The 18,690-nt window shown below is 37.0% G+C and overlaps 1 protein-coding gene across 1 annotated transcript in view; it reads left to right on the forward strand.

Moving 5' to 3' along the window:
• Window positions 1–18,690, forward strand: part of LOC110038248 — a gene marked incomplete at its 5' end in the record, with an annotated part of 81,978 nt that overhangs the window by 54,886 nt on the left and 8,402 nt on the right. The window contains 2 exons of the mRNA XM_020743017.1: window positions 8,815–8,874; window positions 9,062–9,094. Coding sequence (XP_020598676.1) covers window positions 8,815–8,874; window positions 9,062–9,094 — 93 coding nt within the window. The remainder of the gene's footprint in view (window positions 1–8,814; window positions 8,875–9,061; window positions 9,095–18,690) is intronic.

The following is an 18,690-nucleotide window of genomic DNA, read 5'->3' on the forward strand; positions in this document are numbered from 1 at the left end:
TCGGTTCAAGGGGCAAGGAAATGACATCAATGTATTTAGAGTTGGCCTTGTAACCTTTTGGAATTGCATAATAAAATATTTTCGAAGTCTTACTGTGGATGGAGGTCAATGACCGAACCACATAAATCATTTGTTTCTTCATATATTTCTTTTTTTTGTTATTGATCAAGTTGTTATGCTCTTGTTTGTGTTGGTGGCAAATGTTTATGTTGGGAGAGTGGTGTTCTTGTTGGGTTGATGTTGTTGTGGGCTTGAGATGTTTATGTGCTGGACGTATTAATTCTCATTTGTTCTCTATAGCTTCATCATGTCTAAATCAGTTGAAGGGGGGACCTCCGCAATGTGGGATAAGGAAGTAACAAATATTTTCGGTGATCTTTGTATAAAAGAAATAAAACTTGGGAATAGGCCAACAATGTTTTTTAATAAGGAAGGGTGGCGAAACATTGAAAAGAGATTCAAAGAATTGATTAGCAGGGATTATGATAAGCTGAAATTTAAAAACAAATGGGATCAATTAAAGAAGGAATGAAAAATATGGAAGTAGTTGAAACGTAGATCTACAGGTTTGGCTTAAGATCCGATTAAAAGGACAATTGATGCTCCTCCTGAATAGTGGGCTGAAAAATTAGAGGTATTTTATATATACTCCGTGATTTGTTTGATTTTAATTCCAAATTACTTTTCTAATTATAATTGTCTAACTATTCGCTCTAAAATGTTCTGTCACAGGCGGTACCAGCAGCAAAAAAGTATAAGCAGTGCGAAATTGAGCCGGAATTTGAAAAAAAACTAGACATAATGTTTAAATGGGTTGTCGCAACAAGAAAATTTACTTTCAACACATGTTAAAGTACTTCTGAAGGGATACCAAATGAGTTCACTCCTGAGCCATTAACACCTGATGAAGAAGTTTCTAGCATCAACCAGAGTGATACGGGTGACTCTAGCAGAACAAAGAGGGTCAAGGTTGTTAAGAAAAATAAAGAAAAAGAACGTTTGTTAAACACCTCCTTCGATCATTTGATTGAAGCTTTTGCAGCTCCACCTATCTCTGATGCGAGCATATTAGACTGTCTGGGACTCTTGCGTACTATTCCTGAAGTTGTGGCAGATAGGCGATTTCACGCATATTGTGTGAAAAAACTTGAGGATTTAACTAGAATGAAAATATTCATGGCATTAGAGCCAGAAATGCGTCTTGAATATTTGCGGGTTTTGGTCGATGAATGATATTTCTTTATGAATTGTATATGTATTTGTACTATTTGAACTTTCACTAATGTCGTGTATTTTTAATATGTTTGAAACTTTTAAGCATGTTACCTTCTCGTGTTTGAGACTTTTTTAACTAATTATGTTAACATTTAAAATTTTTGGATAGTGGACTATTAATGTTTATATTTTAAATCATTTAGGATGGATCCACAACGTGAACGTCGTAGGAGAATGACATTTGCTACAGTCGTTGTGATATTGTTATTGGATTATTACCGACATAGGACTAATCACATTCCTTGCATGACATCCACGTTTGTTGGAGATAGATGGGTGGTGAAATGCTTTCTGGCCATCCAATAAGATTCAGAATTATTTTCAGAATGACGGCATCTATTTTTTGGGATCTTCTGCACGAGTTATGTGTAAATCACGGCCTCCAGGGTTCTTCTAGGACGACGTGTAGGAAGGTGTTGGCTATAACAATGTACATTCTGTCACAGAATGAATCAATTCAAGGAGCTATGGAAAGATTTCAGCATTCATCTGAAACAATTAGTCCTTACTTTTCTAAAGGGATACAAACTCGTGTTAGCTCACAGAATGAGTCAATTCGAGGTGCTATGGAAAGATTTTAACATTCATCCGAAACAATTAGTCGTTACTTTTCAAAAGGGATACAAACACTTGTTAGCTTAGCAACTCAAATAATTAAACCGGAGGATCCATCATTTGCTACCACTCAAGAACAAATTACCAACGATCCTCAATACATGTCATATTTCAAGGTAACTATCAGTGTTTTTAATTTATTACATTATATATTTTAACAATATTATTATTCTCTAACGGCCAATTAAACAGAACAGTATTGGTGCAATTGATGGTACTCACGTTGATGCTCGAATGCCCATCCACGAGAAGGTAGCATACATCGGTCGGGGTGGTTTAACAACGCAAAATATCATGGTTATATGCGACTTCAACATGTGTTTTACTTTTGTGGTGGCGGGTTGGGAAAGGAGTGCACATGATAGTCGGATTTTCTTCTTTGCTATTAGGAATAGGTCGAAGTGTTTCCCTCACTCCCCATTAGGTTAGTTTTGTTTTCCAATTTGTATATGTTAGCATGTAATATTTTTTAATAACATTGTTTTCGTACCAGAAAAATATTATCTGGTCGATGCAGGATATCCCATGCAAAGGGGATACCTGAAGCCCTACCCTGACACAAGATATCATATTCCTGATTTCGAGCGAGTTAGTGACACAGTACGTGATAGAAAAGAAATGTTTAATAAACGCCACTCATCTTTACGCGGGGTAATTGAAAGAACATTTGGAGTTTGGAAGAAGAAGTGGGTCATCTTACGTGATATGCCGTCGTATCCTTTTTAAAAGCAGGTGCATATTGTGGTTTCAACAATGACACTACATAATTTCATCCGAAGACATTCGTCACAATCAGATACAGACTTCATTATGGCTGACAATGATGAACTGAATGTCTTCGAGCAACCTACAGGTTTTGTGGGGGGCATTCATTACCTGAGGATGATATAGAATCTAATGAATTTGGAGATCAGGAAGGTGAATGTTTGGCTGATATGATTGCTTTAAGAGAGTCTATCACAGATGCTATTTGTGGCTGTTGATCTACCAAGTTTTCCTTTAATAAGGTTATATGTTTATATTCATATGTATTTAATTTTGGTTACTTTTAAAATATCTTAAACCGATATTAATTCTTTTGTTATTTTCGCAGTTGTACGAACATGACTTCCAGAATATCAGGTACAGACAAAGAGATTTTGTGTTATTGTGGATTACCGTCTCTGTTGCTAACGTCACGTAAGGAGCATAGCTTTGGGAGACAGTTCTATGGTTGTGCTAGAGGTGTTTCAGCTCGTTGCGGTTTCTTCCGGGGGGCTGATAGTCCCTCATATTACACTGACAGTAGTCATGCCAGCAGTCATGTGAATCCGATGTTTTCTCAGAGGACCGACGTAGCCAGAGTCTAAAGTTAAATATTTTAATCTCTCCTTGTTGTCGTACTTGTATTTGTACTTTTTTTAGTTCTCCTGATACTCATTAGGCTGTGATAACTGTGTGATATCTTTTAGAACTGATTTGTGATTATCGTATGTTTCTGCACTATATGTTTTTTTCCTATCAATAAGCTATTCTGAACAAGCTGCCCTAAACAGTTTTATCAGACAGGGGCAGGAATGTCATTTAACCACCAATAAACTAGTCTGAATAAGCTGCTCCAAACAGCAAACCAGATTATTCTGATAATCTGCAGATTATCAGATTATCAGAATATCAGTAGATTATAAATAATCCACAGCTGCGCCAAACAGACCCTAAATCAACAATCACAACCAATTTTAAAACAAATAATTAATTTGATCACCACAGGATCTGTTAACCTTGGAAGATTGGACCTTAGACTAAATCGAAGAGCCATTGGCAATATCTCACAGCAACAACATTTGAAGCCTTTGTAGCAACAAAAGCAACAGCAATGACACCGATTGCATGCAAAAGGCAGCAACAACCAAGGCAAAGAGGTCGAGTAGTGAAAAATTAACACCTGACATACGCTATAGAAGAGCAATGGATTATGCTATAGTATGTTGGGCTGGTTGCATTGAAGTCTAGCTATAGTACTCATAATCATGCTTTCACAGGTTGAGGGAGTTAGGTAGTGAGCAAGTGAAGATGAAGAATAAGTGCTAGAGTAATTTGATTGATTTACGGTAGAGTTTGAAGATTCTAAATAAGCAATTTTAGTAGGAATCAATTTTATTCATAATTGAATATTGTTTACCTCATTTTCAGTGAGGTCTGGGTTTCTTTCTCCTAGGGTCTAAGATCTAGCCTTATGTTCTCCTTGTTTGACCCTCTTAGTGGATTAGTACTGGGACCCACACCATGTAGAACCTCAAACCACTTCTTGACTCATTTTTGTGAAAATCTCAGGTGAGTAGTTTCAAGTATTCAACTCTTAGTTGCAAGGGCTATGAACTAACATGTAGATTAAACTCATAGTTGCAAGGGCTATGAACAAAAAATGAGTTCCTATATGATCAGGAGGCATTAGAAATGCCCCTTTCGACTTTCACACAAATATACATTTACACATTTACACCACTTCCACCATGCACATACACTTCACACATTCAACATGTATAAACGTAACAACTCATTTCACTGACACTCACATTGCTTCGTCATTTAAACCAAAATTAATTTTTAAAATAATCAGTCAGATAACGTAACAGACCGCATGAGCGCGTTCATGACATCGACTTTAGCCAGAAAGGACACCCACATTGCTATGGTTCCGGGCGTGTGAAAATTACTTGAAAATTGATGTAAACAGTTAATTATCTAAAGGATGCGAGTTTAGGTTCGTTCCGGGTTCGAATCGGGCTGAACACGGCTAATCACCTTAGCTCACGTGATTTCGAATTTCAAATTTTAAATCTCAGATAAATCATTTAATCTCGTCTTGATTGAATATAATTAAGTACTTTGATCTTCCAATTAAACGTCCTACATAAATTGAAACCTTATATTTCACTGCCTAATGCCACATAACGTCTCTCTGGAATTCCCGATATACAAAAATCGCGTCTCCCCCTTCCTATGCTCCGGCTCCTCATTCTTCTCCTTCCCCTCTAGACCGAAACATTTGGCCTACCTCTTCCTCATGCTCGAAATGCCAAACTCGGTGAGCCCCGTGCGACCAAATCCTCGCCTCTACTTGCTCCTCTCGTTCCTGCCTCCTTCCTCCTTGCGACCAGAGCCACTTCCCTCTCTCGCACAACCACCCCCCACACGCCTCGCCTCTATGCACCGCCTCTCTGTACCGAAGCCCTCGCACGCCTCGCTTCTCTGCACTGAAGCCCCCGCCTTTCTCTCACGCTCTCCCAAAAACCTTCGTCCATTCCCATTCGGCTCTCCTTTCTCTACATCGAAGCACTCGCCTGCTTCGCCTCTCCCCTTCGGCTCTCTTTCCCTCTGCACCGAAGCACTCGCTCGCTCACCTCTCCCTTTCGACTCCAAAACTCTCTTACGCCGAACTACTCATTTGGCGGATTCTCTTTCCTGCGATACTTCCCTTTCCCTCTCTCCTGAATCTCTCGCTCGGATCCCTTTCATCCTCGCTAAAAGTTCACCACCTCTTCCCGTCCAAGGCCCTTGCAATACCTAGCCGCTCTTCACAACATCCATGGCCCTAACTTACCTTACGCCATACTCTCGCGACCAAACCACTCGATGCCGAAGCTCCTCCGACATCCTCTACTGCAATCCCAAGATAAGTTTGTGTCATTTATTGGTAAGCCTTATTTGGAATCTAACAATTAGCTGGCTGTTTAAATATTCCTTCATACATATTAAACTCATCTCACCATTCGCCTTGTTCTAATTGCTTTGGTTGGTTTTATGAGCTTCCCTTATCCATTGATACTGCTATTGATTATTTAAAGTTGAGCTATGTTGTCGGTTTTATTGTGAAAAAAACACGGGAATGTTATCTGAAATGCACTTTTCTATGTTTAATGGATCTTCTACTTTTACTTTTGGTTATGGCTTGTGGCTCAGCTAAGTACTGCTGTATGATTTCTCATAGTTCACAGCGGTATAATGATTTAAAATTCTCTATTTGAGCAAGAGAAGGGGGATTTACATGTAGATGAATTCTTATGTATTTAAATGCCTAAATTGCAGATTTTGGGTGTTTACATGCCCAAGCTTTCGGATTTTCTTTTATACAAACGAATTCTTATGTATTCACATGCATATATCTCAGATTTATTTTCTTACATGCCTAAGTTTTTTAGAATTGGATAAATAAGATTGGAGTCGTATGTGTTTAGATAGTTAAACTTTCATACAATTGAACTCTCACTTTCTTACATGCCTAGACATTCAGATAGCCAAACTTACAAACAAGAGAATTCTTGCGCCACCCGATTTTGATGCATTTACTTGCTTAACACAAGGTTCTCATTTGCATATACATATATACTGTCCAGTTCTTATGAGTTTACATGTCCCACACTTGGAACTTGAATACTTGCATATGTGACAAAGGAACTCGTTTGCTGCATACTACACATTTTTTGGGGAAGGTTTTAACATATCTTCTTAGGCGTTGGTTTACCCATTGTTTTGGAGAGATGTACGTAGCGTTTAGGTGCTGATTTGCACACTGTTTTGAAGCAGTTTATTTACTGGTTTGGAGCCTTTAAATGCAGATTTTGTGCCCCATTTAAGTGCTTCTTTTGGAGCCCTTAAACACTATTTTTGGGGCTGTTTACTCACTTTTTTTTTTGAGGTTGAATAAGTGCTGATTTTGAAGCCTTTAAATGCATGGTTTTTGGGGCTCTTTACGGGCTTGTTTTGCTGCAATTTTGGGGTGTTTGGTGACAGATTTGAATGCAGTTTTGGAAGCCCTTAAACACTGATTTTGAAGCCTTTAAATGCACGATTTTTGGGTCCGTTCGACGGCTTGTGGGCTCAATTTTCTGGGCCCATTTGATGACTTATGGGCTGCACTTTTTGGGTCCGTTTGACGGCTTGTGGGCTGCACTTTTTGGGCCCGTTTGACGGCTTGTGGGCTGCATTTTTTGGGCTCGTTTGGTAGCTTGTGGGATGGGCTTTTTGTTTCTTGGATGATGACCTCCATAGGTTCTGAAGTTGTTGTTCGGTACAATATAAACCCTTCTTTCTCCACGGGTTATTTTCATAATCGGGTATTATGCGAGTTTAAGTCCCAAATAATAAAATTGACAAAATTAAACACTCAGATAACATTTTCTCCAGAACGAAACCACATGATAGAATAGTTTGAGAAGTCACTGAGGGTTCTCATGATTTGTGACGTCCCCCAGTCCTTCGTTTAGACTCCTAAAATAACTGCTTCTATTTGGTTCTTTCCCACTTGATTTTCTACGTCTTTTCGTGAAAACCTAAAATCTTAAATTCTTGAAGACTAGCATCTCTAATCATTATCGAGAGTTTTCTCATGTAACGTCGGTCATTTGAGATGTAATTAGCTATAATGGTTTGCCTCTATAGGGAACTTTCAACTTAGGTAAAATAAACCATACTTAATCTTTATATTAGGTAGGGGAACTTGGAACTTAGGTAAAATAAACCATACCTAATCTTTATATTAGGTAGGCGAATTTGTCGGTCACACATAAAATGTTCGCAGACCAAATGAATGTCATGATCTTTTATTTTGCATGATTGGGTCCATCGTCTAGGTATACAATTATCTTTTGGGAAGTTGTATTATTCGAGGTATCGAGCACGATTATGCGAACTATTAGACGAATGAGATACATTCGGTCTCATTTTTCAAAATTAAAACACACTATTTTCAAAAAAAAAAAAATTTCATATACCCTTTTATATTAAATTAAACTTAAAAATTATTTTCAAAATTAAAAAGTTGACCGACAAATATTGTTATAAAATAACAATTTTGGGATGATTAAACTTAAAAGATAATTCCTGTATGAATTATCCTAATTATGGATATTAACTTTAAATAAAGGCTTTTCCCAGCAGTTAGAAAATTTAGAATGATCCTTATTTGTTTTGATAATTTCGCTCTTGATCAAAGCATAAAAAATTAAAAAGTTAAAAAGTAATAATGATAAGAAGATTTTGATTCAATCATTTATTTTCTAGAGCCTTAGATCTCTTTTGTATGGTTTCCGATTACTGATTAGCTCATCCTTATGACTTATGACAATTTCCTTTTCTTTCTCAACTATGTGATTTGAGCATTATCATCGTTAATAGTTTTCATGGATAAATGAGGTTGACAACAATTTCTTTGAGCTTTTCAAGATCTAAAGGTCATAAAGATCTATTCCTTGGATGATGGCTCTTGCCATTTGGACAATTTAAATCATGTGAAATCATAACTTTAGGTGGAAGAGGGATAAGTTTCTAATGTCTTGGCTTTACAACATTTTTATATTTAGCAACTAATACTTTTAAATTTTTCTATAAGATAATAGAATATATATATGCGACTTAAATAGGCAAAAATCACTTCTTCAACTTCCCATTCTTATTTCCCTCCCCCCGTTTCACCCGCCTCTTCTCCTTCTCTATTCAGTTTCTTGACTGGTCACTTCTTCCCGACTCCTCGCTTCATATCTCGTTCGACATTTCGTTTCTTCTCCCGGGGTGAACAGAGTGTTACAGGTAGTTCCTGGCTGTGCAGCTCATATCCACCCGACTCCTAAAAATAAAAATAATACATTACCATTATTAGAAGTTGTGTATAACATCATGGTTTTCTGTAGTGTATGGTTTTCTATCAAATATTATAAATACAAGATAACTTCATGATCCACTTTCATGTATATGGTTTTTGTTTATCGCTCAATTCTCACTAATTGATTTGATTAATTACTGCTCTATATATATTGTTTAGACGCGAATGATTCATTTTTAAATCTGTTTCTCACTTATCCTACGTAATAAGGGCAAAGTTGCTGGGCTTTGTCTGCTGTAAAGTTAGTAACCTGTCATAAAGGACACTGTGTATTTATTTTCCAGGATGGGATGCATTACATGATATATACTCCTTCAGACCCATTACTTTTTGTTGCCATCAAGGTATTACTTTTCTGAGCACTTCAGATACTTGAATTTTGACTTATTAATTATCTATCTTTACTTGCTTTCTGAATATCTCTTCGAAAAATCATTTGATTTTCCGGATTCTTGAATTTTTACTTGCTTTAGAAAGATAATGTTAATGGCCCCAAGCTTCCTTCAATTCGATTTACGTTTGTGCCTGCAGGATAAGAACGGTATTTTGCATATTGCTGAGGATGTAAGAAATATATTTAACCCTCCATTATTTTCTTTGTCAAACCATTAAAAAGGTTTTATTTTCTGTTCAAGTTCATATTTTTACTTTGAATGGACTCGTATTTGCTTTACGTGGTTTTTTTTTTGATACCTCCAAGGAAAATATTTCACTGTTTTAAAGTCATCAGATTAAGTTAACATCAAGATAATTTTTTTAATCTGGACAATTCGTGAGCATATATGATTTCTGGACAATTCCTTGCTAAAAGAACTTGAAAACCTGTGGAATTTATATTCTAATGAGACATTCTATTATGCGATAGAGTATAAATGGCTGTTAACAGTATTTTTTGTTCTTTAGCATTGAAGACCCGGAGACACTGATTTTAAGTTTCACATATTCTTTTATGGAAATGCTTCATATTTTGATTAGGAATTGTGGATACATAGAACTTTTCCCGCTGCATGGAATCAGAGATATATGCCTAAATGTGTGGCGAAAAAAATTTATCGAGAAAGCATATTGTTACGTGCTTTTATAATGTTATCTTGTTGGAGTAAAAAAAAAAATTATGCTTTCACTAAATAATTTTTATAAGATCATAAAATGTAAGTAAGTTAAGTGTTGCCGAGATGAGAATGATTAGGTGGATGAGTGGTTTTGCACTTAAAGACAATGCGAAATGATTATATCTGTGATAGGGTTGGTGTAGCTCTAGTGACGAACAAAATTAGAGAGAGTTGTCTTAGACGTTCTTTAGTTTGTTCTAGCTATTTGAATTGGGAAAATACCCATGAGGTGTGTCTGTTCTTTAGTTTGTTCTAGCTATTTGAAAATCTAAAGGCTTTATTATTAGTGTAGAATGAACTCATTAGCCTATAAATAATGACTCCAATGGCCCAGGGTTCTCCCAATGACATAAAATTTCTGGGAGGTGGGTTATTTTCTCTCAGAATTATTTTGGCTTTTTACTAAAGAAGACAATGGAGTGCCTACTCTGGCTCAACACAGCTCCAATCCCCACATTAAATGCATCACTCAACCTCGAATGCCTGGTTAAAATGTGGAAGAGGTAGTATCATGGCTTGAGTAACCTGCTTCTTCAAAGCATCAAAAGACCTGAGAAGAAATCAACTTTGAGCAGACCCTTCAATTATAACATTTTGTTGCATCCACAAATGATCCCTGCATGACTCGGTGTTTACTAGGCTCTCTTGATGTCAAAAGAGTTCAAAAAAATTTTAATTCAAGCTTTTTAAAGAGATGGAAAAATATGGATCATATTTTGCTCAAAGGTATATGACGGAAGTAGTATCATCACTTGGTTCGATGGGAGAGGTAGTATCATCACTTGGTTCGATGGGTTGTTCTGCTCTGGCAATTTGATTTCACATATATTTCTCAGAAAGCAATAAAAGGACAAATTCTATAGTTTTTCTTGCTGCTCATCTCGTTTATGCTGATTCTCCGCTGAAAGATTATTTGCTTGATGAAAATGTTCTAATAATTCAAGAGAAGGTGAAGCTAAAGATTTGGGAATTGGAGCTTCTTCTATCAAGCTCGCTCAACCTCCTGATCTGCTAAAAGCATGAGCTGATGTTGGTCTCATCTTTGTGACATCAGTGGGAAGCTTAATGAGGTATTCATATGGATTAACTGAGTCTTAGACCAATAATGATGCTGAATATTAAGCTCTAATAGCTGGTCTCAAGATAATTATCACATCACAAATGAAAAATCTTCATATTTTTGGCGATCATAGCTTCTCATGGATTAAGTGTAGGGTATTTATATGACAAATAAACTTGGGTACGTTTTTTATCACGAGAGAGCTATTCAGTTTAAAAAACAAACCCAGAATGTCACACTAATCCGGGTGTCTTGAGCTCAACACATTAAAGCTGACTATCTGGCCCAATTAACTGAAGAGATGGCTAACATAAATTTTGAGCTAATCTTTATTGATGTAAACACTTGATGTGTCTTAGAGTCGAAAGACTTACATTCCCCACTAGAAGAGAGGTCATCAAGTTCAAGCAAGTAGGATACAACTTTTGTTGTTTCTCATATTCTCTTACAAATAGTTTCTCAAGATCAACATGAAGCACTCATGGAAGAAGAACGAGATAATTGGAGATAACTCTCCATTAATTACTTCGAACAGGGCAAATTATTTACAGATAAATCGATTGCTGTACAAATCAAGAAGAGAGCCATACAGTTCGCTTTTATCAATGAAACTCTTTACCGTAGATCATTTGAGCAAATATGACTAGGATGTCTGGGGTCTGATGATAGCAACATAGATAGAGTTAATGTTCTTAAAAGACTTTGTGGTTTACACCAATCGGGCCCTAAAAAAAGCGATGAAGATCTAAAAAATGGGTTATTACTGGCCATCAATTGTTAAAGACTGCATTGAGCATGCAAAGAAATGTTATGAGTGCCAAATTCATAGTGACATAAACACTAGTCCCCTATTTCATTACACCCAACCATAGCATCTTGGTCGTCTGAATGTTGGGGTACAAATGTAATTGGAGCGATTGATCCACCATCATCAAGAAGACATCTCTTTATTCTAGCTATAACTGATTGTTTCTCAAAATGGGCTAAAACTGTCTCGTTTAGAGAAGTTACTGTTGAACAAGTGACAAATTTTTTCACTTATAATATTGCCTAGAGTTTTGGCGTACCACGTTACATTATTTCAAACCAAGCTTTTAAAAGCACAAAGATATATATCGTCTCACAAAATTGATTGGAGATATTCTTCAATATACAATCCAAGGACTGATAATGTAGTAAATGCTTTTATCAAGACACTAGTTAAGCTGCTCAAGTGGATCCTCACTAAAAACATACAAGAATGACACACCAAGATGATGGAAGCATTGTGGGCTTATCGCACAACTTATGCAACACCAACTAGAACTGCTCCTTATGCAGTGGTGTTTGGAGCTAAATCAATATTGCCTCTTAAAGTTAAGTTGCCATGACTCTGTTTAGCCGTCTAGTATAATCTTAACCCAGAAGCAAAATTCTCGTCTGAAAATGAAGGAGTTGGATGCATTGGATGAAATGAGAATTTAAGTTTAACAGAGCCTTAAATTCTACAGAGCAAAAATGTCTGAAGCTTTTACTAATAAGATGCGTTTTTGGACATTCCAAAAATGGAATTGGTTCTGGTGCGGAGAAAACCAATCATTCCCCAATCATAAGATTGATGGTAAATACGCTGAATTGGGAGGGCCCGTCCGTTATTGAAAAATATGTATTAGGGAGTAGTCCATCAACTTATCAATTTGAATGGTTAACAACTTATCCCTTCAATTAATGATCAATACTTGAAAAAGTATTACATAGTGACCAATCTAGAGTTGTGCTCCAAATTTTCTTTCAACATGTAAAAGATTTATTTCATGTTCATATGTATTTAAATCTTATTTGAATTTCTCTCGTATTGCAAGAATGCTTTTCAAAATTATTTCAAGTGTTTTCTACAAGATTGTGGGTATTTTTTAGTTTATTTGTGCTTATGCCGCTTTTAAAACTAAATTTCTCAAATTATTTGTACTGTTAAAATTTTCCCACGCAAGAATGGAGCATTTTTGTTTAGAAATTTTATATAAAATATATTTAATTTTTTGCATACAAGACAAGACTGGGTGCCATTGCTTGGATTGATTTCGTGCGTCGGAACAAGTTCCCCAAATATGTTGCTAAAATCCTCTATTTTAAAGCATAAAAAATTACTCCTAACATTGAGCCTAAACGCCGAGATCCCCAAATGTTGGCTAAAAATTGCAGCCAAACAATAACAAAGGCAATAAAAGATTTAAAAGACTGAATTTCTTTGATTAATAAAGATCATGAAAATTCAAATAAAAAAAAAACTTTTAAATTTTCAAGCCTCGACAATTCAAGTCTAAGGATGCAAGTTGTATCACAGTTAGAGTCTAAGACTTAAGTGGGTCAGAGTGTCGGGCTCAACAAGCCCAAATATGATCGGATCGCTGATAATTCTTCTCTTAACAAGTCATAAAAACGGTTGTAGTGGGAGAGCAAACTCTTTTTACTTGACATGTCATAAAAAGAAGTGTTGTAGAAGAGCCCTTACCTTGTCGTCTAATGATAAGAGTTGCCTAATTCCCATATCCTTCCAATTTTGCAAGTTCAAGTCTTCCAAATCCAGGAGAATTTTTTGTTGAATTGTTGGATAAAGGAAAATCCTGAAGTTTATAAACCTAAGCTTATTATTAAGCTGAAGAATCACAAGTTCTTTGTAGTCTAAGACTCAAACAAGCCTAAATATGGTTGAATCACTGATAACTTTTTTCACTCAACAAGCCATTAAAATGATTGCAGTGAAGAAGCCCTTGTTTTAGTATCCTGATGACAAATACTATCAATCTCAAGCCTATTTGACTTCATAAGCTATAGTGAACTACATTATGAAATTTTTCTTGATCAGTCAAAAGGTCAAAGAAGAAAAAAATTCAAAAGAAATGAACATCGCTCATAAAAGCATCGAGCTAAGTTCAATGTTCTATTCAAATCGAAAATTAATCAAATCTTTCCAAATGGTTTGATCAAGTACAAAGTACATACCCAAGAACCTCTCTTCTTTTGCAAGTCCATAAAACAGAAATAATATGGTCGAAAGAGTTAGCCCATAGTTTATTCAAAAACTCGAGACTGAACTAAGAGAATCTAATTGTCAACAAGTCCAAGTAAACACTAAATGTAGGGCCGATGATCTCTTGTCACCGACCTAACACAAGTCTAAAAGCTTGGTCACAGACATACATATTTCAACAGGAGTGCGAAAATAAACTTAAATAAAGATGGAGAAACAGATTGAAGTTGAAAATGAAACATTCACTAATAAAATGGCAAAAGTTTATAAATGTTGAGATTTAATAAATTACAATCAAAATCACAGAAGAGGTGGCTGAAGAGCATGATGCTGTGTCATGATTTAAGTAAGAGTTTTGTGTTGTCTCAGCAAAATTTAGCTCCTCCATTACTTGAGTCAAGGCCGACTTGGCTGTTGATAAGGTTTGCTGACGAGTCTGTTATCATCGCTGCTTTCTCTTAACTATCTGTGCCTGTCTAGCCTACTTCACCTTAAAACCGGGTTTGCATGACATGATGTCCCTAGTCTCAACCAGAAGATGCTTTATACGAGCACACATTCTCTCAATCTCAGCTAAAGTTTCAAAGGAATGCTGGTGAGACCTCTTGAGAGCTCTAAAACACCTCTCTAACTCATCATGTGCAACAACAACCAACTCACGACATTTCCTAACCTTTTCATGAAGGCCAGATACTGAGGCTCTAGTCTGAGTAATAGTAAGAGATTTGAGTCTACGAACCAAAAACTCTGCATCTTTGGCATACCTCCTCCTAATATGTAAGCTTTGAGCCTATCAAACCAAAGTGGACTAGGAAGTCCGACGCCACATTCACATCCGCTGTAAAACTATCCAAAGACTGAAGAGATACTGGGTCTAATCCATATATCAGGCTCTACAATAATGTCAATGCATACTCATGCATATCTAAGTGTCTGAGATATGTAAACAAAGAGCGTCAGGAGTGAGAGTCTTAGACTCGTAATCTGCTCCAAATTGTGCTAGTTGAGAGAGATTAAATATTAATATTTTATGTTGAAAACACATACATATTAAAGTGAAAGGAAAGAATATTATCTGAACTTGAACCTCCAACATCCACTGAAAAGCTATTTGAGAGAGATATAATAGACACAATAGCTAAATCAAGAGAAGTGGAAGCAAATATTCGCTTATCAAGTAATGACTGTGCATTAGCTGAAATCCTGAGATCACAAGGAATTTCTTCTGATAACATAGGCTCGCCTTTAGATTTAACATGACTATATGCCAAGGAAATATTAATAGAAGGTGAAGGTGATTCCCTAGCACGTATTCTGGTTGATGAAGAGACAACTTCTATTATGAGCTCGTTTATTCTCTCACCTGCATCATAAAAGAGGATTAAATGAAGATAGAAAGAAAGGAAATTATAAAAGAGCAGTATATGAACAAAGTTTTGTTGATAAAAAAATTAAAGCAAGCTTACCTTTGCTATCTTCGGCGTGTGGAACATCACGATGGAGCTTTTACCTTGAGGAATACCTTACAATCTCACATGTCGCTCATAAACACCATGCTCCATAAAAGCACAAAAAGATAATTTCATCAATATCAGTTGAATGTAACTCATCCCTATGATACTACTTGGAGGCACTATTGTAAATCACGATCTGTATCAAGCCTGAGCAAATGATTCCATAATTTGAAAGCTGTATAGATTGTGACAACTGCTAGCACTAAATGCGTCGAACGAGTGTCAAGAACTCCTAGTATGCGCAGTAATCTGTTTGAAGCAGTAATTGGTGAATGACCAAATTGGCGACCCCTCCTATTAGGCTGATAGACTTCTAAAATAACTAAACACTTGCACGGGTAACATAGCTATCTAGGTCGCAAAATGATAAAGTACCCAGTAACTCATAACAATCGTACTCTAGAAAGCAAAGTATATCTGCTATGAGCCAGTGCCATCCATCATATCAACTTCGAAAAACCAATCTGGAATGTGATCTATATCCTACTGATGAATGAAAGAAAATCTATCTACCCTCAAGTGAGATGCAAAGAAAACTACCGTATGCACTCTCGCTTCAATGTGGAAGAGGCATAAGATAGTTGAATAACTGTAGGAGATCTCTCCATAAAGTAAGAAGGGCCCTCTAGGCACGAGAAAGCTCCACGGATATGAACATGAATTCACACATATAAGTACTGCATAGGCAACTGACATCTTGAGTCTTCAGGAACTAGACTTAGAGATAAACCATAGAACTTTGTATATCTGGGCGAGCACCATAGGAGCCAGAGAAAGACGCTCCTCTTGTGAAAGGCTACCAGCAGCTAACAGAACACCTAGTCTTACAAAGCTCTCCTTGAAGGGAAGCACAAAGGTAAACAACCAGGTAGCCAAAAAACTTGCTAAAAACTTGTCTGCACCTATACCTGAAGTAGCTAGAGAGGGATAAATTGGATGTAAAGTTTGCTTAACATACCTCTCTTATAGAAGATCGCCACGCTGTAGCTCCAACTGAAACAAATCACCCCACAGTACCGAAATATCTGATAAACTATCGTCTTGCAGAAGGTTTTGAATCCATACATCAATAGAAAGAACTTGTGTCTGCCAATGTAGCTGAGATGACTTATAAGCTTGATGGTAATGACTCAGAAGTTTAGAATGAAATTCTGGCAAAACTAATCTATCTCTATGATCATCATCATTAGAAGGCCGTTTGCGATAAAGCTCATAATCTGGTGGAACACACTCCTCGTATTGATGACAAAAAATCAAAAGTCCCGACATGATCTGTAGGTCCCATAAAGCGATGGGCGACTTCTAAAGGCCAATGCAACATGTATTACTATAAAGATCCCAAAATGTGATCATACCTTGAATCCAAGGAGAAGAAATCTTTGAGAAATCAAATAGAGATACATAAACCACCTCGTAAATCACTGCTGCTTGCAAAACATGTCTGTGTGACTATCGTATGTATCTAGACCAAGGAACATATCCTGTGCCAGACCAGCAACCCGACCTATAACCGAATCTCTAGGCCACTCTAATGTATGTGTCTAAAGTAAGCGGTGACTTAAAAGTCAAAACTATCCTGGTTGCTCAATTGTATCGACGCTCGATTGTAGGATCTCAAATGCCCCATAGTTGATCTGATGCACTTTTCCATCTAATGGATTTTACTCTCCATATCTTAGTTTAAGATTTGTAACCCTCTCCATAGCTTCTCAAGCACCAAATTCTTTGACGAGTGATCTTTAAGAATAGGGGACATAGTGAAGAATCTAACATAAATGTTTGGTCCCTATGCATATTATGATGCAGCTCAAGTCTGTTCCAAATATCGACATCCCCTTGATGATCAAGACTGCCAATATATGCCCAATTAGAATCTTCACTTGACTCATCAGGTGGAAGATCTAGTGATCTCTTCCACCTAAACATTTTATGCAACAAGAAGCAGACAATCAACATAGTTGAAGTAATCAAAGTTTGGGGACAACAAATATGGTTCGCTCAAGGTGCGCATCAAATTTGTTGGGGGGCTTTGGTTGGCCATAAAATAAGAAAAAAAAAGGAAAATGAATAAAAAAATTAATTAAATTCTATCTGTTATCGCCTGATGAAGCATGCGTAAAATGCAATAACCATTCTCTTGCTCTCCTAAGATACAAACACGAATGAGGACCCTTCCACTTTCATGTGCATGATTTCTGTCGGCTCTCCCTTTGTTGTTTTGTCTACTCGAAACCATACAAAATCTTTTTGCCCTAAACCAGTCTTCCCACCCTTTGAACCTTCTGTCCTTGTCTTCCTCCTCCGTCCAAATTGAATTTTTTTGCCCTAGCCTTTTGCCGTTTGGTGCTCCTCCCTGTTGTTGTACCTTTGTACGTCGCCGCTGCCTCAAGTCACCGAAGCCGCTCGACCTGACTTCTTTTCTATTGTCTCGCAAATCCAACAACACAAGACTCCATAATCTCTCATCTTCTTCCCTGTTCGCGCAATTCAACCCCTCTGTCTCGCATGTCGTCCCTCCTTGCATTGATGTCTTCTTTTTGTTTTCCACCTTTTCCGTCCCTCTCTCTGCACCAAAGGTTTACGGGTTTGCCCTGCTTGACGCCGCAACTCCTTTCCACTTTTTCATGTGCCAGCACCTTCACTCATTGCAGTCATGTTGAACCCCTCTACACACGCGAAGACGGTTCCTCCTCTGCTCTACCTAGCCCTCTCGATCCTAAACACTCCTTTTCCCAATAGCACAAAGCCTGCGTCTGTTCTCCCCACACTGAAGCCACGATTGATCTTATCCGCCCTAACTAATGGCTTCGTATTTAAGTCCAAAGCTCGAGTCGCATCCTCCCGCATTTGCTCGCTAAACTGAGCCATCCCTCTCATTTTATTATTATTTCAGTATTATTTTGCATTGTATTAAAAAATGTTAAATCTAAGTTGTACTTTTATTTTATTGTTCATCATCTCCCCGACTACCACCAATCGTCGGCGTCAACGTCGTCGAAGCTTGAAAAAGTATAAAAATGGACATGAAGGGGAGACATTTAAAATATTCATTCAAGGAAACTCGAGTGCTTGTCTTTAAAATATCTATTCAAGGGTTTTCGACTACATGTTTTGGGAATTGTAAATTGTAACTACCACTCATTGGGAATTAATTACCGTTCAAGAAAGTAAAGTACCTCTCGGGAAATGCTGGCTTGTGGTTTAACAATTTTTGCAGATCTAGTGAAGGCTCGTTGCGCCTTTTAATATTGCATGTTAAATGAGTATTTTTGCTACAAAGCCGCAATGTCTTATGACATTGATCAATGAGTTTGTTAAGACACTTGAAAACACTGCCATTCTCTTGGTATCCCTGACGGGAGTTGATGCTGGGAGGCTGTCAAATTTTCTGGTGATTTGGACTTGTAAACAACGAACCTTAAATTTTCATATATATATATATATATATATATACATGTTTTATT

Source organism: Phalaenopsis equestris, unplaced genomic scaffold (assembly GCF_001263595.1).
Source record: "Phalaenopsis equestris unplaced genomic scaffold, ASM126359v1 Scaffold232308, whole genome shotgun sequence".
In the NCBI taxonomy this organism is placed as follows: Eukaryota; Viridiplantae; Streptophyta; class Magnoliopsida; order Asparagales; family Orchidaceae; genus Phalaenopsis; species Phalaenopsis equestris.